Below are 23071 nucleotides of genomic sequence, written 5' to 3'. Positions count from 1 at the left end.
AGGAGATGGACTTTTAGAAATGTCTGCAAGCAAAATGAATGGTTTGTCTCCATGGCAAAATAAACTATACTCATATCTGCATCACCCCCACTTCCTGCTGAGGAAAACACAAGTCTAGTTAAAGATTTGATCTTGTGTTCTTGGAAAGGAAGCAGCAGCAAAACTAGTAGCATAAACCCATCTCACATAAATTTCCACACATTTCAGTGCTTTCTACTGACTGTTGCATGATTCTTACGCACAGGGATTGAATTCAATTCCAGAGGCAAACAACCACTAACCAAGTTTTTCCTATTGGATTCTTTCTGTTTTTGCTTTTTTTGGAGAATAATAACAGAGAATAATTTTTAGGAAGTTGTCAGGGTTACTTGTTGCTTTTCCACCTTCAGAGGACCACATTAAAAGAAGTCTGTTGCAATTTGGTCCTAGTTCCAAACAAAGGCATTAATAGAGAGATTTTTTTGGTTTTAAGATGTCTCCTACACATAAAGTTGTCAAATATACACTTATTTCTAACCAGATCTCCAAGGAGGGAGACTCCACAACATCTCTGGGCAAATTGTGCCAGTGCTTGGTCACTCTCAAAGTTAAGGAAAAAAAAAAAAAAAAAAGGTATTTTCTGATGTTCAGAGGGAAACTCTTGTCTTTCCATTTGTGCCCATTGCCTCTTGTCCTGGCACTGGGCACCACTGAAAAGAGACTAGGTCCATCTTCTTTGCAGCCTCCCTTCATGTATTTATAGACATTGATAAGATCCCCCTAAGCTTTATCTACTCCAGGCTGAGAAGTCCCAGCTCTTTCAGCCTCTCCTTATGGAAGAGGTGCTCCAGGGCCTCCATCATCTTGGTAACTCTTTGTTGGATTCAGCTTCATCTGAGTCTACTTACAGAAAAGTTGAAAAACAGAAAAAGGATGATATGCCTGGCTCTACATCAAGGTATGTTGAATTCTGTAAGACGACTATGCAGAATACCACAGTAAGTTTCATAGAAAACTAGATTGGAAACTCAAGTATATTACAGTTTGTAGATTATAGAGTATGGCTTTATAAAATTGTGTAGCCATAACTAGAGAGACAGTTCTACTATGAGAATATCTTTTCTTCACAAATAATACATTTTTAACAATCATTTTGATTTTTAATTTTTTCATCTTTCTAGTGATGAACACTCACAACTAAACACTTACTTTACTGGTGAACAGATATTTACAGAATTAATCTCATCTCCTGTAAACAATAGTGTTTGTATGTGAATAAGAGTAGTCTTTATTTAGATTTTTATCATTCATTCTCATGCACTAGAAGGTTTTGCTCTGTCCAGGTATAAAAGATGTCACATAACTTAGGTAACCAATACACACAATGTTCACACAATGCAACAAATGGAAGAAATCAAGGAAGATCTCATGAAAAACAAAAAGCCTAAAAATTCTTTGGCATATGCTCAGAAATAATGAAAGCTCTGAGAACAGAAGAAGGATGTCATAGTCTCCTCAATATGTTTATAATTAGCAATTTCACAAGCTCTCTGCTAAGCCATCAGGGAGGAAATGGCAGTGCATAAGCAACCATAAAATGTTGTAGGGTAACCAGACTGAAAAAGATGCCATGACCTCAGTCACAGCACACAGATTTTTTTAATTTATTTTTTATTTTATTTTATTTTTACTATTTAAGCTATCCTTGCTATAAAGTGTGTCATTTCTTCAGAAAAACAAGTTGACATTTAACTGCAGAGGTCTGTGACTAGGAGTAGGCAGTACATTAGATAAGAATATAAAAACAACTGTATTGTATCAGACCAAAAGACCATCTAGTCCAATACTGTGGCCGTGAAAGTAGATGCAACACTTGAAGAATGAGCCCAGTATGCAGGGACAGTACCCTGGAGACAAATGGGGTTAAATGAAAGACTCAGTGGAGCCTGTGAAAATTTTCATTTTGGCAGAGAAAATGTTTTATACAGTGACAAACATAATGTAATCATGCTTTGTTCTCCCCAAAAATTTAAGAAAAGGAAGTCTGTAAATTTGAATATCAAATACCTTCCTAAGAGATGTGATGTTTTGTGGTAAACATATAGAGAAATATAAAAAACAAGCAAGCAAGCAAGCAAACAAAATACAACAACAAAAATCCCTGAGTTTAAACTCCACAACATATTTAATTTTCACCTTTTAGAAAGTTATGTACAGATAGCCCAGTGAAATGGAGACAGGAGTTTTGGAGTTAAAAATAATGGAACTGCCTTCATCCCACAACAATATTTCAGTGTTTAAGGTATCTTGTCCATATTAAAATTAGTTTGTGTGAAATGTAATTAGTGTTTGAAAGTTTATATAGGAAAAGACTTGGTTATTAATTTTGGAGATATTTTCATGTTGCTTCAGTGCACAGAAGCTAACAAAGTAAAGTGACATCCACAGAAAATATCCATCACTGTATTTTTTTAAGCTGTATGGGTTTCTCAAGCTTCCATAGGCTTTACAGTTGAAATTGCAATTATCCCAAAAGCTACAACAAAATTGAAAACAGTCTGAACTGTCTGAACCCCCATTCTCTTGAATATATGTGTTATTGGCTTCTCTTTTATAAAATGTAGCTCCACTAACACATTTTGAAGTTTACATATTTTTTTTTTTAATATAATTATCCTACTGCTATGTGTCTGAGCAGTAAAGCTACTCAGAGATTTCCCAGCATGATACGTTAAGGGCAAGTTCTGTACAGTGTCTTGAAGCAAACTCATCCAATAAACTTTGATTATAGTCCTTGTCAGTTCATACAGATTCAAGGGATTACTGAAATACATTTTCCCTACTAGATTTAAATGTTATGGGATTTGTACTTCCCTTTAATACAAGCATACTCTTTTAACCATAAAACACATGGGCTATTGAAAAGTGGCAAAATTAGACATTCAACGATCATTCTTACTATTAACCATAACACTAGTCTGTAAGGCTATAAACTGCTCATGTGGTTGCAGATCAGCCACACGTAGGTTTGCTGTATCTGGCCTTTCATTAAATACCTATATATTATGTAGCTAGGGAATACTTATGTATATTTAAGGAACAACTTCAGTTTGTTATGATGACTCAGAGTTTTTGTTGTTATTGCCTAAAGCTAAATATAATTATGTGTGGGACATGGACTTGGCTATTAACTAATTTTCTTAGGTGAATATCTCTTAGTATTCACTTCAGCAAGTCCAGAAAGATAGGTGTTTTCAAGAGAATCAAAAATAGACCAGTTTAGAGCAGACAAGTATCAGCGAAACGCATACAAGTTTGAAAGTCTGCAGTGATTTGGTAGATGCAAGTCCATCATTTTTAAATTCAACATGACTATGGTAGTTCTTACAAAATACAAATCCCTTAAATGTATTCATAGTTGAATAAAATCCGCAACTGAAATAAAAATTATTTTTAAAACATACTCAACACTTCAGATAGTCAAGTATCCTATAAGTAAAAGCTCTCACAGATTGAATTAAACCTTCAGAGTCATCTATTTACTTCCATAAAAGTAAAAGAGAGAAAAAAGAAATCCAGAGACTTGCAGAGCATTTATGGCTCATGCCAATTTTAATGCCTAAGAGACATTCCACACGTTTTTGGTTTTACAGGATGGTACAGTTCTATCACTGTGTAAATTCTTGGACACATATGTACTTGTTATACAGATAGAAAAATTTTAAGTCTTCCTATATATATATCTTCCAGTATCTGCAAACTGATATTCAGAAACTGGTTCACCTCAGAAAATCAAAGGCTAAACAAAGGTAGATAAGTGTAAAAGATTTTCTACTCAAGTCAAAGGACTTGAGCTCAGGTCCCAAACCACTAAGATGCACAAATGTATAGGTAGCTAACCAAGTCTTAAATGTTTCCATCACTTATAACCCCTAGACTATTTTTGATAAAATGAGTAGGAATTATGATCAAACTCAGAATTTATCAGCAATGCTATTTTCTAAGTTTAAGCAAGCAGTGTTTTGTGAGATGATGACTTTTAAATAATACTGGGAAGAAAGTACAATAACCAGTTACTGAACCTGGTGCTCTGTAAACTGGAAAAGATAAAAAGTCAACCACAAGCTGAAAAAAAAATAAAAATAAAAATAAAAAAATCACAAATAAATAAAAGACCACAATCCTATAACCACACATCATAAAAAAAAAAAAAAAAAAAAAAAAAAAACTTATAAAATTAACAATAAGGCCACCTTCAGATCACAGTTTTTTTGTTTTGTTTTGTTTGTTTGTTTTTCAGAAAAACACCATATTTATTGGAATAATAGGGAATATGCTTGTCATTTCATATTCCTTTATGGTCATTGTCACCATCTCAAAAAAACAGAAAAGTCTTCTTGAAGGTAAGGTTCAATCTGTGTCTGTCTTTTAAGACAAACAGACTGATGCTCACAACAGATACAAATCTAATTCTTTAAGGAGTTGTTTGTGGCCACAGTGTGATTTCTAAAAGACCAGCCTGTAGAAATAACAGTAGTAATGTAGTAACAACAGCAGTTAGCTCCTCACCAAAAGAATTCTAGAAACTACATGGTCAAAAATATACCTATTTTTTAGACTTTTTTTTCTGGTAAAGTTAGCTATTCGTTTTCATCCATTTTCTAAATGTATCACCTACTACCAACTAAGCTGTCATGTAAAGAAAAACAATATTTCATAAAAGACACAATTTTAATAAGGCATTTAGAGATTTAATTACTCACTTTCCATTCCAATTAATATAAGAGATGTCTCTACTTCCACAGAAGACTCGAAGTATACTTTTTTATAAAGAGCATCTTATGTTTCCCTGATGAACATCAAATTTCAAGAAAACAAATATATCATCACTTTAGATAAACTTTATTTTAATTGGTTTCTGTCTCTTTAAATTTTAAGATAATGGTGGAAACTTTAACTAGTGTTATAATCTTTATCTGAATATCAAGATTATCTTGTTCACTCTAGGAAAACCATCTCAGCAAGAGTAGGAATGAAATTATCCAATGCTTTGTGTTTGCTGGTGTGGATATTTACTTTGCCTGAATGAAAAATGAGAATTTGGAAATCTATCACTTCTCATCTTTCCTCCTCAGGGCTGATTCTTTTTCCTGTAAGAAAGCTTCAAACCCACATAAGAATCATATCTTCCCATTGGATAATAATCACTTGGATCCTTCCAAGTTCTGCCAGCTGGGAGAAATTCCAGTACATCCTAACCCATCCTCTTTCTTTTTATTCTCCTAATCAAATCATTCACATGCTAGGAAGAAGCTAAAGAACCCCTATATTAAATGAGCATCCTTGAAGTATTTTGTCTTGTTTCTTCTTCTTTTCCATTAAAAACTAATGTTTCTCCTCTCCTCTCCCAAATATAAATGCAAAACCCAAAGTCAGACATCAGATATACCAGAACATACAGATCGTTTTGTCTACAGAAAAGTTCAGGTTATTCAATATGAAGTCTCTGAAGCTCTTTATTTACATTGAATGTCTTTTACTCTAGTTTAAATTTAAGGGTGACATTTGAACAGAAGAAGCTGTCGCAAGTTCCTCTGAAGTATTGGCATTTTTTCCAAAACTCTCTATGTCTGATATGAAAGGAAGCTGAAATACCATTAAAAGTTTAGTTTATGGATTTATTTATTACAGGAAATACATTCTTCCTCAGGGAACAAAACTATTCTAAAACAGTTGAACAATGTTTCTGAACTTGTCAGCTTCAAACAGAAGGCCAAGTATTATCCTTTGGCATCCACCCCCCATCTGAACTGTTCACTCAAATATAGCACAGCATCATGACTCACTGTTTAGCACAGCATAATGACAACAGTTATGTGATAGAGATTTCTAAATGGTGCTTAAAACAGCAGACTGACTTTTACTCTCAGAAGTGTGTGTGTTGGAGGGAATGGAGGAAGAAAAGTAGTGAATTCTCATTAAAAAATACAACTGCTTCATCTTGGTCTTGCAAAGAGGCAGCTAGCAGCTGCCTCTAAAAAACCCCTAATTGTGGACAACAGAGTATGGAGCCAGAGCTGCATAAAGGTTAACATATCTACAGGATTACCCAGTGGGGCTGAGAAAGACACTGTTCTCTATGAGACAACCCAAAGACAGCTCTTCTGGGAATCTGTGCAAGGCTCTGCTGTCAATTCAGGGTTGGAAAAGACAAGGGTTACCAAGGTGCTCTTTATCACAAGATGGAAAATCTTTCTGTTGAGGAGGTGGGTGGGGGCTCTTTTCTGCAGTGAGCATAATCCTCCCAGCAAAACTATATTAACAGAGGGAGAAACCTCTCTAAGGGACAAGGGCATGGAGAAGAGACGAGCTACACCATTTAAATGCATAACAGAGCATATGCAGTATAAAAAAGTAGGCATGGAGCAGCTCAGCTCCGTTTTTTGTCGTTTTATTTCTAGTGGACCTCATTCAAAAGTATCCATGCAGTAGGAAACAAAGGAGAGGGTTGAAGAAAATGGAAATGAGGACCTTTCTTGTGTCTCTTTCACCTATCTGCATGAGGGTGAAGTAAGAGGGAGATATGCTAGCACTGTCGCCTAGCACATTGAATGCCCAAGTTAAAAAAAAAAAAAAAAAAAAAAAGGACACTACTTCAATCTTTACTCTGTTTTAATTCCTTAATTCCTTTTCTTTCTCCTTTTATTTTTCAGGTGATTGCCCTAGTCACTAATCTATTTTCTGTTCTGTAGCAAAAGAAAAAAATAATAATCTTATAAAAAAATTATATTCTTGACTTATGACAATGAGGCCAGGAATTTCTATGGAGGTTTTTGGTTTTGATAATTTAGTGTTTGCAGCCAAAAAATGCTTTCCATGGAAAATTCCCAACCAGCTCTACTACTAGCCAGACATATGGTACATTACTTGGAGGCATTTGTGTCTGGAACAACTGCTGAACCGTGAGAATCAGACCAGTGACCTTAAACCTAACCCCGCAATCCAGCTGCACATCCTGTGGCCACAAATCCCATGCAGGAACTAAATCTTGAAACCATCTCTGGTCTTCCCTCTGCACTTACTTATGTTAAGTGGAGGAGGTCATGAATGCTCACTGTGAGGCACGTGGACAAAATTATGAACTAGGTACATCCATCACAGAAAGGTTTTCCCTGCCTTAGTGAACAGGACACATGACTGAATTATGGATGCATTTCTGTAGTCAGTTAAACCCAAATCCTGTGAATCACAAACTACTGTGAACGTGGAGTAATCACTGTGAACTAATAATAGAAAAGTCCACAAGGTGCCCTGGGTACGTACCCTGTTTTTTACAAGTATTTTTCACTTTTGCCATGGAGACAAGAGTAGACAGAACGGGGCTTTGTGTCACCTTCACTGGGGGTTTAAGGAAAAGTTGGATGTGGTACTTAGGGACATGGTTTAGTAGATAATATTAGTGGCAGGGGGGCAGTTGGACCAGATGATCTTGGAGGTCTTTTCCAACCTTAATGATTCTGTGATTCCTGCTCTTAGGAGAGCAATGTCACAGAAAGCAATGCATGAGAGGAGAATGCCAAGGTCCAAAGGCAAATTCTCTTCCCAGTGATCCACAAGTTATTAATTAGCTCTCTGCTCATCTTTCAGGTCTCTTCCTCCCAGAAGTCAGAAAAATAATATCTTTATAGCCTTGTAATTAATTAATTCAACTTGGGCTTACATTGTGTTGCCAATCCTGATATCATGTTTCTGTGCCCTGCAATTTATTCCACAGCAGGTTGACACTCGTGCTATGGAGGATCAAGCCCTGGTAGCTTTAAAAGTCTACCTTTATCATCTACCACAGATTTTGCCCTGCTACCTGATTAAAGCAAGAAATGCATGCCATCTGAAAGAACAACCAACCCTTTGGGCAACATCCTTCTTCAGCAGAATAAATACCCGTCTGATTTTTCAGACCAACCTCTTCCACAAAGCTGCTGTTGTGCAGCTAGTAGTTATATTAAACCCCACATACCCTTGTTATTGCAACACATATTCAGTAACATTGTCATACAGTGGGCGTAATATATAACTGGGTATGATAAAGTCCCTTCCAAAGAATGGAAGTTGAAAATAATGGGTGTGTTTTTTGAAATAATGATAAAGACTATTATTAAAGTCAAGCAAAAGGAAGCACTTGAGTGAAAATGATTGGAGGGCTGAGGAAGGTTTAATTTTTCCCCTAGGATAGCCTAATAAAACCTGCAATTTCTGCGATTTCCCAGAAGCATAGAGAGCGATGGAGACCAGCTTCTCTCACTTTGCATATCCAAATGCAGGTATGGAGCAGGAACTGAAATTCTCCTCAAGTCCAGGGAACTGTCTCCAGAGCTGGCTTAGGTTCACCATTTCTAGTGCACACTCTCGAGAAAAAGTACTGGGCTTTGCCCTGTAACGTGCAGCTCTGAAGGCTCCTCAAGGGAGTAATGCTGCCCAAATGTTGGTAAGCCTGTAAAACTAAACACCATTGCACTGGCTTCTTCATCCATTTTTAGTAAAAATATTTCTTAATGACAGTCCTTCTTTTGTGGAACTGTTTCAGATTTTTTCTTTTAACACAATGAAATTAGTTATTTGAGGCTATCCAGCCTGAAGTAGGATATTATATACCTTCCAGAGGCTGATTTAGACATTAGGTACAAGGCGAAGTTGCTAGGAGACCACAGATGGAGCAAGGAGCATTGCAGCAACGCCGCAGCTCTTCACACATGGCTGATGAGAATGCTTGCATCAGCAGTCATCCTTTCAACAACTTAAAACAAAGCAGACAACCTGTTACTGCTTACGTAAAGATGCACATTTGGTGAGGACCACTAACTAGCATGCCACAATCTAAATTAAAACAAGGCAAGACACAATGAAAAGGATTACACAGATAACACTCGCTGAAGTACTCTCCTTCATTGTATGTTTGGGAATGGCTGCTTCATTTAGAAACTCATAAAAAGCATATATTCAAGCAAACGTCAGTGCTTTCACTCTACTTGTGTTCTGGGTCCAACTGCCATATTACCATAGGGCAAAAGGGAACACTTAATGAGTAGACAGAAGATGTTACACACACTGAAACTCATTGCCCATTGCCATGTGTCCCTCCCACTGTGGGCATAAACTATTACAACACAGAGATATTTTCTTCACACCTCTACTCAGGAGCCAGAGTTCATGCTTATTAATAGTTACCACTCTGGAAGCAGTGATCAGAGGTATATCAAAATCAGGCTTTCATTGTTCCAGTCATTAAAAACACAGGCATGTAAAAAGACAACACAAACCAAAACTAATGCAGTGGCATGGCTGTAAAGCCAGATGACTCAGGCATGCTGCAGAAATGGTTTTACTTGCAAACATTTGCTGTCACCTACACTGTATGTTTAGGAAGTTGAAGTATGGAATGCTTGGAAAACATCTAAAATTCAAATGGGAAGGCTGTGACTGAACAAAGATTTGAACCTGTGTTTCAGTCCAGCTCCTTCCATTGGAATCATCCATATATCTGAGAGCTCATTAGCCTGCTCACCCTGGAGGTAGGACTTACCTGACAAATATTCATTCAAATATTTCATTATGAAGTAGACACTGAAAGCATGTCAGATGAATATAGACTAAAATACCTATATTCTCTCCTTTTACAGAGGAAGATATTTTGATGCATTTTCCTACACTGTCAGGATTTGAAATTAGATGAGGTTAATCCCAACCTCAATATGAAATTCTCCCTCTGCCATGTTGTTTTTATTTTGCTAGCTGAAAGATAAAGACAGGCTCTTGTGTTGATAGTGTTACTGCCAGAATTGATTTCAAACATTGATTCAAAACATTGTTTGAGTGCAGTTTATAAATCCAATAATAATAATAATAATAAAAGGTTAGGCAATGCACATCTGAAAGTTAGAAGCTGCAAAGGCACTGTATCTTGATAACAAAGAAACAATTGAGACAAGGACTAGACTACGTGCCTTGCAATCCCAGTGAATACAAGGTCCCATCTCTTTCACCTGAGAATTAATTAATCCAACTAAAGCCAGCATCAGCTAGAAAACCTCCTCCACTTTACATTATTTCATGAACTAGTTTTTAGCAGGTAAGCAGAGAGAAAACTGAGGGTACGTGTTTGCTTCAGTTTCTGATTAAAGCATTTACAGGCCTAATTCTCATTTTTGCAGTTAATTGCAGTTAATTACTCCAGCTTCATTTAAATCATTCACTTTTTCTCAGTGTGTTCTCAGTAGTCCTACTAGGACCGCCTTCACATGGGGGGGGGCGCCCGGGGGACGGGAAAGAAAAAAAAAAGCTGGCAATCTGACAGAATAACCTCTCAGGAAAATCTCATTAGTCAAAACTAGTTTTTTTCTGCCAAACCAGTCCCTTTAACAATAAACTGCAAAGGAGGCCTTTCCATGTCTTTGGGGTACACACTGCATATTAAATGATTGGGCAGGATTTAAAGCATGATAAAAAGTGATGCCATTGATAATATCTGATGGGTTTAAACACATTAAATGAGATACGCTTGGTGACCTTATATATACTCTGGAGAGTATACTCCTATACTCTGGAGAATTCTTCTTACAACATTATCTCTAGCTATTAAAATTAACACACTTCCACTTTATCTGAAGAAATCCAGTAAAATATGAAGAATATCCTAAATTCAAGTAAAGCTTATTTAAATGTAGAATTTTAAATCAATATTTTCAAACTACAGTCATACGGCACTATAATTAGTGGCACAGACACTAAATCAGATGAGAGCTGCTGGACTAAAATGCATTTTGCCAAAAGGATAACAATTCTACAAGCAGTGTCTGAGCCAGAAGTCCTTCTTTTGTACTAAGGCCTTAGCTCATATTATAGTAATGGGATTTTGCCTCAAATAGAACTGAGTAAAAAATATTGTATCCTCCATCACTCACAGGAGAACTGTCAGCCCATTTTCTGCTACAAATATTTCTTTCAAAAAGAGCAGACTATGTTACAACCCTGATGATACGACTTGTGGAGGCTGCCCACTCTCTGCAAAAATTTTTTCATTACTGTGCAAATCACAGGCTACTCACGTTGGTATAAGGAGTGAAGGCCTGGGGTCTTCATTCTGCCTGTGCATTTTCACTGCCCTTGGCTATGCTGGAAGTGATAAATGCCGGAGTACACGTCAGCAGCACACCACAGTGCCCTCATCAGCACGCTAGGAGTTCTGACTCACAGGGTGAGACCAGGGGCTGGATATAAACCAGACCTGCTTCTTACACCTTGTCACCATCCTGAGGCCCATCAGCGTTTGCTAGTCACACAGGTCCTCTGTCCTCTAAGGGACAGATTTTTTCATAAAGTGTCCAGTGAACACTTTCAAATGATAACTGTGAACCCAGATAACAAACCTCATTTGATTGTCTGCTAATGCACGTTATGGGTGAAAATCTTTCATAAATTCCCACTTATGTGCTATAATATTTTTCATTCATTTACTTTTTCTCCCGAACTTCTCGAGTCCCTCTCTGGGGCTCTGTTAAGTGTAATTCAGTAAGATGTCAATAAGCTGTTGCCACAGGGGATGATCATTTCAAGCAGCACAAAATGTAAACGTTTACATTATGGCAAATTCAGTCCTGAGATGACAACAAAATATATTCAAAGTATTTTAGTAAACCATAATCATAAAGTCAGATGTACCTCATTGAGTAATCATCAAATAAAAAGCACTATGTTTCATAATTGCAGTTAAGCTTCCCTAGAGCTGAAATCTCTGCAAGCAGGACAACTCAAAGAGATTCATAAGTTGAGTCTGCCTAAAAAAAACATTGCCTATGTAAGGAATTAGCCATCTTAAATGTGCATCATAATCAGTCACACCCCTACAAGCTGAGGGATAACTTCTGAACTCATTTTTTGTTGCTGATCTCAGAACTTAAACAAGAGGTATGCCTCTGGAAAATAAATCCACGGCAAACACCAACAAGACTTTAATGTGTTTACTTCTTATGAGAAGGTGCAGTCAGAACAGAATAACTTTTCTATAATAATCTGCCTATTAACAGAAATCAAACTTCAAGTTACTGTGGTGTCACATAAAATGTCTGAGAATGACAGAATGACTTCCTCCTATTCAGTTAAGGTTTATCAGCCAAATTTTTTTTGGGGGGGAACTTGAGAACACAGTTGTTTACTCCTGAGATCAGAATGTCCCTTATTTTTAGGAATTACATTTTGAAAATTTGTCTCAGAGTTGGTGAAGTACTTATTTTTTTCAAAATAGCTAGTAAACCATCACAAAGAATGAAGGTCACAGTTGTTCATGAAAACTGTCAAAAATATCAAAAAGAGAGTTCAGCATGAGGAAAAGTGCCCTCTGATTTCAAGTTTTCAAATATCCAAACACTGATACAGGTTTTTCAATACAAGAAAAAACCTGCATCAGTATTCTATCTTTGAAACACTTGGCAAGGACTCAGGGAATGTGAATTGATCTCAGTAACATGAGTCACAGATATGAATTAAGGTCAAAATATAGTCAAAATACTGCACTTGTTTTGACATCCATATCAATAGGACCAGTTCAAAGTAACCACATTGCCATACATTGTAGTTCGCTGTATAGAAGTGAGACCATTTCATAGCTCACAGAGTGTACTTCATATTTACTCTTAATGTTATATATAATAGTTAATATATTAACTATTTTAATGGTGGGGCCTCGTTATAAAATCTGTGAAGCAATAAGGTTCCTATTAACGGTCCTGAGCTGAGTCCATAATAACATTTAAACACACTTAGGGGCTCCTTAAACTTCAGGTGGATTATATATATAATTTATATTTGTGTATTTGTTAAGAGGAGTATTTGTTAAGAGGAGTCTCCGTGTATTTGTTAGGAGGAGTCTGTGGCACAATGGACACCTTCACAGTTTTGTGAAAAACTAATGAATACAGGGACCACTCTATGCAACTCAGCGTTGGCTGGAAGTTAGTCATGCCAATTCAATTTAGAAGTAGTGCATACACTTTAACTGTGACGATCATTGACATAATCAGCAAGAAAACTATGCATTCTTTGCCATTTGTAGGAGGATTCATCTGACAGAGTGTAGAAGCTTACAGTGTAGACAGCCACATTTAGGCTAGGTCTACAGACTTCCCTTACAGAAAACTGAGAAAATACACATTTTTAGAGTGTGATTCATCTCATACAAGAGTAGATACCTAAACTAGGACAAATTAGAGTAGACCAAAAGTCCTTTTTTCTATAGTTTTTACAGAGTAGAAATTCAGGTGAGAAGAATCCTAACCCCGATATATTTAAAATCTAATAGAGATGCCTTTCTAAATGATAATTGTTTAAAAAACATGAATTAGCAGGCTCACTACAAAGGCAACAATAACTTCCTAAGCTTATGTCACACTGGAGGTGTGATTAGTTGGTATCATCAGCCCTCCAGCTTTGAAATCACTCACACTTAAAACTGAAAACAGGATAACTGACGCCCACTGAGGACCTTCTCAGTACCTCTACTTTCAGCATAAGATATGATGAACTGATAGTTCTGAATTCAAAAGGAAGTTCATTAGGACTTTTTGAACATATGCAGTTATTCTTAGCATTTTCTTTTTTATGTAAGCATATTTGCTATGCATTGTCTTCATATTCTTTCTTTTATAAGTTTTCTTATGCAGTCACTGAAACCATGAAGAATTTTCTGAAAGAAAAGTGACAGTAGTAATGAAAACAGCCACAAACTGTGACTCTAAGGGTAAAACACACACCTTCAAAATTTCCCTATGATTGCAGGAATCATTCATAAGAAAGTAAGAAGTTGTAGAGGATCTGGAAGGCAGAGTGTGACAGTTTAAATATAATGCATTAATCAGCTATACTCATTGGAAAAATAGAGATATCATCAAACAATGTAGAAAATCTATTTTGATTGGAGTAAATGAATACCAATTTCATGAATTGGTAAATGATTACCTACATCAAAATTTAAAATGCTATCTCTTCTTCAGTCTTTAGAAAACATTTGTCTTTTAATGTTTATTCTGTGTTTGAAAAATGCCCATGTAAACTTTTCCAGAATTTTTCTTCCACATCCATAGTCCAAGGTATTTTTACAAAAAGTTATGCTTTTGGATATGTGGACATTTTGCAGTAATCAAATAAATATTTTCTTCTGGAATTAAAAAATAAAAAGCAACCAAACCATCAACACTAAAAAATTGAAATATTTAATCCAGAACTTAATATATTTTCATTTTAATATTGCATTGCCATATTTCATAGAATTTCTAGCTTGGCTGAGTTGTGTCCACACTCTCCTTTCTCCTTTCAGGGCATAACAATTCATTTGGATTAAAGCTCTCTTGATTCACGACATACAAAGAGTTCAAGCAGTATAGACCAGATTTGATTTAACCTTGAGAAAGGTTGGAACTTAGTAACATATAATCTCATTGCTCAAGAAGCATCTCAGCAGCACTGATTTTTTATTTTTTTTTTATTTTTTTTTAGTTTTACCTATTTTCTCTCAAGTTTTAAAACCTCAAAACATCTTAGAATTCTTGGGAAAAATAAACAAACAAACAAAACAAAACATTTCCATGGTTGCAACCGTCATTTTTAATAGATAAGAGAAATTGCAGTTTGCAAAGTGCAACTCAACAATGATCTAAATTATCCCATGAGAACTCTGTCCACCCTTCTTATCCAGCTACATATGGCTTTTGTTATAGGCTTTAGACAGTGTTGAATAATTGTTCCAAATAATCCCTCCATTTCCTCTGAAAACCAAAAGTTTGCATTAAGGGAAGAACAATTTAACCAGAAACAGGAGTGAGTACACATAATGAAGTCAATATGTAATCCAAACCTTGTAAAAGAAATGCATGGATTTTTTTTCCCTGTTGCATTTCCATCTTTTACTTCAATATTACTCATTACAAATGCTAGTAACTACAAGGTCAGTGCAAGATCAAAAGCAGCTGAACAGCAGAGTGAAACTTTAAAATGGTAAAAAATTGACATGTTTTTCCACCTCCTGCTACCTCCCATATTAATCTAGTAGAAAGAATTGGAGTTGTGTGGGAAAGAAGTACATTACCACCAAGAAAGAGCAGGCAATCCACACACTCTTTGATTCAGATCAACTGTTTTAAAAAGAGACGTCCCCCTCAGAGATGCAGAACCGAGTGCCCCCACAATAGCACTGAAGTTCAGATCAGGAGCCTACTTCTGAAATGTATTTCCAAATGCCATAACACATTTTGGCTTGTAGCATGGGACAGTCCTGAAGCATGTGAACTGTCTTCTCACACTAAACTGAACTAGAAGAAAGGCTCCAGGAGTGCACCTAATTGTGCATAATGCTACAAATAAGCATTCAATGCATATGACAAAGTGACAGCTAGTCCAAAGTAGGGATCTACATTCACCAAAATGTGCATAAGGTGCATTTTAGGTCTCTACTGATTTTATGCCATCTGCTGTGCTTACTAAAGTAGCTGTGATTGTCAATGGGCACCAGTGAAATATGCTCATAAAAAAGACTGTGAAATCTTAATGCAATTTCAAATTCTCTTAGCAGCAGATATCTACCAACAGAAAACAGTGGAATTAATCAGGCCAATGTACCACTGACTAGCTGAGAATAAAGAGCAAAGGGGTTACCTTAATAGGGCTCCCATCTGGAGTGAGGACCTCTTCTGAAAGCTCCATCATCTTCAGTGCCATCAGGGCAATGGCTTTAGCATGACTAAGGCTTTTCTTATGGAGCCCTGCCGCAACGCAGTACGCATCACCTATTGTTTCCACCTGCAGCAATCAGACAAATCAAATGTTAAAGTATGATAATGAGAAGAGATCGCTACCATTAGTTATCTGCAATCAAATAGCATTGCTTAAAAACATGTGAGCAAAACATCCATAAAATAAGCAATTAGACAACGGAGCATAATTACCTGAGTTTGCAAACAGGTGCAGTCAAAACCTGACAAGCAGTTGCATGGTGGTTCATCAACATTATAAACAAAGAGGATCATTATGTCTAGAACAATGTATAATATGACATTTTCCCATAGCAGTAATGCAGAAAACTCTATTTTCCTAAATGAGAAATTGCTTGCAGCTTTGGTTGGCACTATTCTGGTTGAGTTTGTTGTTTGGTAAGAATATTACCACATGATTATAATTCATAATTATTATTTGCTCTGCTAGAAAAGTACATTAGGAAGAGAATTAGAAGAAGCAAAATGTCACCATAAAAAACAGTCGAGAGTCTATGACTTCTCATTAGGAGGGAGCTCTTTCTGGTATAGGGGAGAATTTAAAAATAGATGTTATTGCTACAGACTTTTGACTGCATCTGTCTCTGTTATTTTCAAATAGGAAATCCTGCCTCTCTCTACTGTGCAGGCTACCTGACTGTGAATTCCCTACCTTCAGGCATCAAGTTCAGCAGACTGTTCCCTCTGGTCTCTTCAGACAGGCCTTACCTATCTCTCATCCTTGATTTTCTTTAAAGAAAGCTGTCCCTCAGGAGGAAGCAGGAACAAAGGAAATTACAGGAGCCCTCTGGCTTTGGATGAAGGAAGCTTGAGAAACACTGATGCCCTTGAGTTCTGCAGCTTTATTGACAGGATTGTGTTTTGTAGTCTACCTGCCCTCACATCTGCAGCATGTTCTGCACAAAGTCTGTGAGCACATGCCCAGGCAGACTCAGCCCTCAAGGTTTAGTTTGTTTTTTTGCTACATAACTAATTTGGTTTTCACCCTGCTGACAACACTATAGGAATGGCAGAAAAGGCTTCAGCGAAGATTATGGTAAGAAGCATGCATTAAGCAAGGAGACAGCAAATAAATACAGATGATTCTTCTTTCTGTGGGAACTCAGTAGTAGACCTGGACCTTTGCAGATTAATTTCCAATGTTGAGAAGTAGAAGTAGAATAAAAGGTAGTAACTTGAAAAGTAAGCATTTATATTTAAATGTATTCAAAGCTGGAATCTAGAACAGCAGTATGAGCAAGTCAGAAGCTGTTACAAGCCCATTGCCAAATTTGACACCTTAGCCTTTCCTGGTGATCATACGGGAGGATATAAAACAGCAACTCAGGGTTTCTCATGAACTGAGAGCTGAGGCATCTGCTAGCCATCTTCACTTTTAGAAGCTCCTAATAGTATTTGCATGCAGAGAAACATGTGGTAGCAATCAATACCCCTGTCTGCCTGCCCATTTTACCCAGTCTATATGTCAGGATCTCTGTCCATGAGAAGCAGAGACTGGCAAATCCCTACAGTTTAGGTCATCTTTTCAAAGATGGATGGATTGGTAAGCACATTGCAATGGGTGGGTGAAAAATGTACAAACTGGGTAACAAAACACGTGATCACAATGAGAAAAAAAATATCGAGATAAAAAAGACACTCTGGATGGGTAATAAATGGATGGTCAAAATGTTTCAAGTACAAAAGGAAGAATTAGCAGAAATCCAAATAGATGGACATTGTCAACCTTAAAATTGTGAACATAACCAGTTTGAATAGAAATTAATGCATTACTACACAGAGAGTTGAATCTCTGATGACAGATACAAAAAATGAAATACAAATTTTACTCTTTGTTGAATGACTTAATTTCATAATGACTTTTCCACTAAAGTTTGTTGCATTATACCACTTTAAGTAAGTATAGATTTGGGACCACATACTGCAATGTTCAGGCAGACCTACTTATTTCGTTAGCATCTTCCCCTTCAGAAATTTCCATAACCATGTAAGCCAATTTAACTGCTACATTGCACTCACAGAATGAGAAGCATCAACAGAGTTGCATCAAATATATCAGAGTACTACCAGGAAAAGAGAATCCAGCTGCCTCATTTTAACTTTATTCTGAAAATATAAATTATAATAGTACCATTGAAGTACCCTTTAAAATGTATGTCCCTATGAGACTCCTCTGACAAAAATACTGGAGTATCGGGGGAAAGATTAGGACAGCTGAGACTGACCTGCTAGTTAAGGCCAGATGTGATGATTACTGATAAGGTGGTCCAATGCTTTACCATTCTGTGACTGGTTTCAGTCTCTACTAAGATTTTCCCTGACTAAGCATTTAAACTGGAATTTCCATGCTGACTCTTACCCAAATTTTAACCTTCATTCAGTCATCCTTCAAAATCAGTTTTGGCAAATTTTCCATTTCTCAGTATTTTTTCCCAATTCTTTCTCCAAAAACTCCATGACTTCTTATACTTCCAAGATTAGAGTAAATGTCAATAGCATTAGAAGAAAAGGAAGGTACTACTCAATGCAGCTAAAAATAGAAGCATTCTATTTTGATGAAGCATTCTATTTTTGATCTATTTGATGCTCTTCAAGATGACTGTAGAATCATAGAATAGTTTGATTTGAAAGGGACCTTCCAAGTCAATTAAAAGATCATCTCATTCCATGTGCCAGGACACCTCCCACCAGTGGAACTCCCAAAGTTCCATCCAACTTGGCCTTGAACAACTCCAGGGATCGGGCATCCACAGCTTCTCTGGGCAGCCTGTGCCAGGGCTTCACCACCCTCTGAGTGAAGAATTTCCTCTTTATATCTAATCAAAGTCTACCCTCTAGTTTAAAACCACTCCCACTTGTCCTATCATTCTATCCCCTGGCAAAGAGTCCCTCCCCAGTTTTCCTGTAGCCCCCTTTTAAGGCTGCTGTAAGGTCCCCCAGAGCCCTCTCTTCACCAGGCTGTACAACCCCAGCTCCCTCAGCCTGTCTTCATAGTAGTGCTCCAGCCATCTAGTCATTATTATGGCCCTCCTCCAGACTTGCTCTAACACATCCATGTCCTTCTTGTGCTGGGGGCCCCAGAACTGAACGCAGGGCTCCAGGTGGGGTCTCACAAGAGCAGAGCAGAGTGGGAGTATCCCCTCCCTCACTCTGCTGTCCTCGCTGCTTTTGATGCAGCCCCAGATACTGTTGGCTTTCTGGGCTGCAAACACACATTGCTGGCTCATGTCAAGCTTCTCATCAACCAGCACCCCCAGGTCCTTCTTCTCAGGGCTGCTCTCAGCCCAATATCATGCTAATCAAACTAAGCACAGTAATCAAACTTCAAAGGAAATCTCTACCTGATGCTATACTAACTTCTGAGTTTTTGGCTTTGTAATATGAATATTATAATGCATTAATATATTTGATTGTCATATCCTTCTAGACAGCTACACAGGCAAAGACATTTTGCTACTGTAAGCATGCAATACGTTGTTTCTTTTAAAAAACAAAATGTCCTCTGTTGAATATTTCAGCATTTTTTTTGCATGTGAATGACAGCTTTACCTTTATTGAGTATATTTTAGTTCTATTTAAATATTTTTTCTTTATAGTCTTAATATTTCTTGCCATTCATTGACAGCCTGGCCCACCGTTAATCATTTTTCATCCCTTATGACTAATTTACACTCACTGGATTTTTCATAATTGGGAAATAATACATATTATACCATAGAAGAGAAGGGAGGTTGAACTTAGATGTCAAAATTATACCAATCTATAAAAAATATGGGATATCATTTTTATATTTAATTAACAATGAAAGAAACCAGTAATCATTGCAGCTACTTACGCTGCTATACAAAGGTCTTCTCTCAAGCTTTCTGTAACTCCTTGCCAAGTCATTGACAATGTCGAAAGGATTTTCAGTCAGGCCCCACAACACATCAAAGATTAAGATTCATAAGTAATTGAAGTAATTGTGTGAACTCTACAGTTAAGAAACTGCTTCTTGATAGACATGCTCAGACTGCTGAACATTATATAGTGACAGTGCGTAAGACTCACTGCAGATACAGTTTCCCTGTTACAAATATGAACAGTACATTTTATAGAGATTGAGCTCTACAGTAATTATCTTACAGTCACTTACTGATCCCTAATTCATATGGATTTTAGATGGAATATGATTTGCAGATGAACCTAGGAGCCCAGCAGGCAGAATATCATTTCTCCAATAATGTTAGCAGAGAACAGAGGTTAATAGATTGTCCCTGGGGCAACTCCAGTGGGTCTTTTCTAACTACCAGGAGCTAAACCTTCTGTTACGTTAACTGAAAAACTGGAAGTTGTAGCTAAATGATGTCCCCCTGGTATAAAGCCAGAGTGTTGATTCAGTGGCAGTTCAGAAGGGAAAGTGTGGTACTTTTCCTCATGAATAAATGAAGGCACACCAGGAATTACATATATGAACTTTCTGAAGCAATGAAGGCTCTGAACTGTCACACATCATTTCACAGTCTTATACACACAGTGTGGGTGGGGCAAAAGATTATTTTGAAAGCAAAACCTGTAATGGCAAGTATAAGATTTTCATCTAAAATACTCAGGAATCCCAACACTCAAAATAATCTTACTAGCACCTTTTCCAAAGCACAGCCTGGAAACAAGCATCAAAATTCAATCTTGGTGGTCACTCTTGTGCCAATTCTGATTGCAAATTCCTGCAACAATCACAAAAATTAAATGCACTGAAGGAAGCAGGTGGAGGGAGAACTGGCTTTAGTTGTAGACCTGTCTCTCTCAGCAGGTTTACTGTAAAAGCTTAATAGATAATTTGGATTATAACTGTTACAGTGGAGTGCTCATCACCTTGTTTTTATTTAAGAGCTGAAAGTAACGTGTGTGTTTGGGGCAGGTGTTCCTTTTTTATGCATTGAGCAATTAAAAGAAGATTAACTATGCACAAAAGAATGGGAATGAAGGTTCAAAAACTGCTGTTTTATTTCATGAAGAACATCTACCTTTAGCAGCTTGTTCCCTGTAGTTCCTTTATCCTCCTCTGAAGGGTACTTGTGTGCTATTGTTCCTATCTCCTACATACACAGAAGTGTGTGTAGGTATTTATTATATCACTCCATAGTGAATATCTAAAATAAAAATAAACACCCTAAAATAATCCATGCCAGTGTCTCTACAGACTGTTACACTCTCTTTTTCTAAATAAATAAATAAGTTGGAAACAAAAAGTCATCTTGCTTTCACTTCAGAGGTAAACGAAGTACTGTCTTTACCTCAAAGTGTCATCCAGAAATAAAAGCCCTCAATGCAAGTTGCACTGCTGATTTTAGTTAAAGCTGGCTGTCCATTTGAGACAAAACTGACTGCTAATGGAGCCCTTATCAAGCCAAATTCATTCAAGGAACATTCATACTTCAGCACGTTATTTTTTTATATGTATGCAGAAATAACTTTTTTTTTTTTTTTTCTTTTTTTCCCTCACACAGGACACTGGAAACAAATTTGGTGTGCAATTCAGGATGAAGAACTGTAGAAGACTCCTGGATATCTTCATGTTATATACAGGTGAACAGATGAGTACAGGGTTACTTTGGACAGTGTATATGCAAATATTTCATAAGCATCTTTTGTTCAAGGATACTCTTTCTTGAGAAAAAGAAACCTTTACATATCACATGTATGAGGAAAAATCTATTGCTGTTCAAAGATTATTTGGCTTATTCTGTTAACTTATGTATATAATTTTTATTACTGTATCACACCTATAGACTTTAATACTTGAGGCCTACTTACAGCAAATTGTTTAATTCTGGTAGGTGACACGGTATATACCTCACCAGATGATGCAAAAAGACAATTTAAATTTCATTTTTACATTCATTTACTTCTTGTACTTGTTTTAGCAGAGCTAATCCACTCAAGTCAAACCACAGGTAACTCATGAAAAAAAAAATCACAAAAAATGGCCATCAAGAGAAATGGGGGCAAGGGCATGCCCATTTTCTTCCACCTACTTACTCTTACTTTTTTACTGGAAATGAAAAAAAAAAAGACTGTTGTAATATGTCCTCAAGCAGCTTTTTTTTTTTCTCTGTTCTTAGGCCCCATGCCACATTTAACAAGGTCCTAATAGAGTAAGTAGACATAGGTATTCTTCAGACTTTTCCAGGTCTTTGATTTCTTATCCTCCTTCCTTAGAGTAACATACTTTTTCAAATTCAGTTATGTTTCTAAATGCATCAAATCCTGCTTATGGTCTCATGTGTTTCTATTATTTTAATCACCAGAAATATTTATTTCTGCTTAAGTAAGTATGTATTTTATAATTTTAAGTTGGCAGTAAACTTGGAATATTAAACAGTTTCTCTACACTGAACACCCTGTTTACAGCCACAGCATTTAAAGTGTATATGCTATATTTAGCTGAAGGGAAGCTTATTACTGAACTGTTTCTTATCACTTATGAGCAGTCTGCCAGTAGCTAGAAAGTCTCCTATTGCTGGAAGATATTCTATAAAGTTTCATTTTATAAGATTGAAATAATAATGAACTGCAGTTGCAATGATATCAGTTTCCTCTTAAAGAGCTTGAGAAATGAAAATAAAGAAATAAGCAGCAGGGAAAGGCATAATGACTTAGATAATTGTAATTTAATGTTCTTCCCTTTTCTCCCTTGACTCTTCTCACTGAGCAAACTAACTCTGCTTGGATGTAATTTTTTTCCCCACACAAAAGTGTTATTCTTCATCTTAAAAAACTTGGCTCTCATTTCACCCTTTGCCTGTTAATGTTTCCTCTCTGTACCAATATACAGACACACTGATCTAGGTGCATCCATAAAGAACATAACCTTGCATTTCATGGCATAAATTTCAAAATGAAAGGCCAAAAAGTATGCCATATGTCATAAGTAGCTATTATGGCTTCTTGTATTTCTTCAAGTTTCCACATTCACTACTGTCAAAGATGGACCATTATAGTGTTCCCCTGACAATTAGATAATTGAGGTTATAGTGTAGCTACTGATTTTTCCCTTTGTTACTAATTTGAGGAAGAAATATCTCCTATATAAATTACTTTTCATGATGTAATGTTTAAATTGCCCAAAGAAACCTTAAAGTAATGGAAAATATTTTTATATTATTTTTCCCCCATTGGCAATAATGAAATCTGTTTGTTGTTGTTTTGTTTGTTTGGAGGTGGTGGTGCTTTTTGGTTTGTTTGTTTGTTTCTGATTTGTAACTTCCAATGAGGAGAGGAGAGGAGAGGAGAGG

The 23071-nt window shown here is 36.6% G+C and overlaps 1 protein-coding gene across 2 annotated transcripts in view; it reads right to left on the bottom strand.

Annotated features, from left to right (window-relative positions):
• The window catches only part of GUCY1A2 (guanylate cyclase 1 soluble subunit alpha 2), a 145844-nt gene that overhangs the window by 36294 nt on the left and 86479 nt on the right, over positions 1 to 23071 (bottom strand). For both annotated transcript variants that reach the window (XR_004751236.1, XM_035327465.1), the window contains exon 6: positions 15679 to 15822. Coding sequence is in view for 1 of the 2 variants with exons in the window: in XM_035327465.1 (XP_035183356.1) it covers positions 15679 to 15822 (144 nt within the window). In the remaining variant the exon portion in view is untranslated. The remainder of the gene's footprint in view (positions 1 to 15678; positions 15823 to 23071) is intronic.

The sequence above is a fragment of the Oxyura jamaicensis genome, chromosome 1, assembly GCF_011077185.1.
Source record: "Oxyura jamaicensis isolate SHBP4307 breed ruddy duck chromosome 1, BPBGC_Ojam_1.0, whole genome shotgun sequence".
In the NCBI taxonomy this organism is placed as follows: domain Eukaryota; kingdom Metazoa; phylum Chordata; class Aves; order Anseriformes; family Anatidae; genus Oxyura; species Oxyura jamaicensis.
This window is presented reverse-complemented; position numbering and strand designations above follow the sequence as displayed.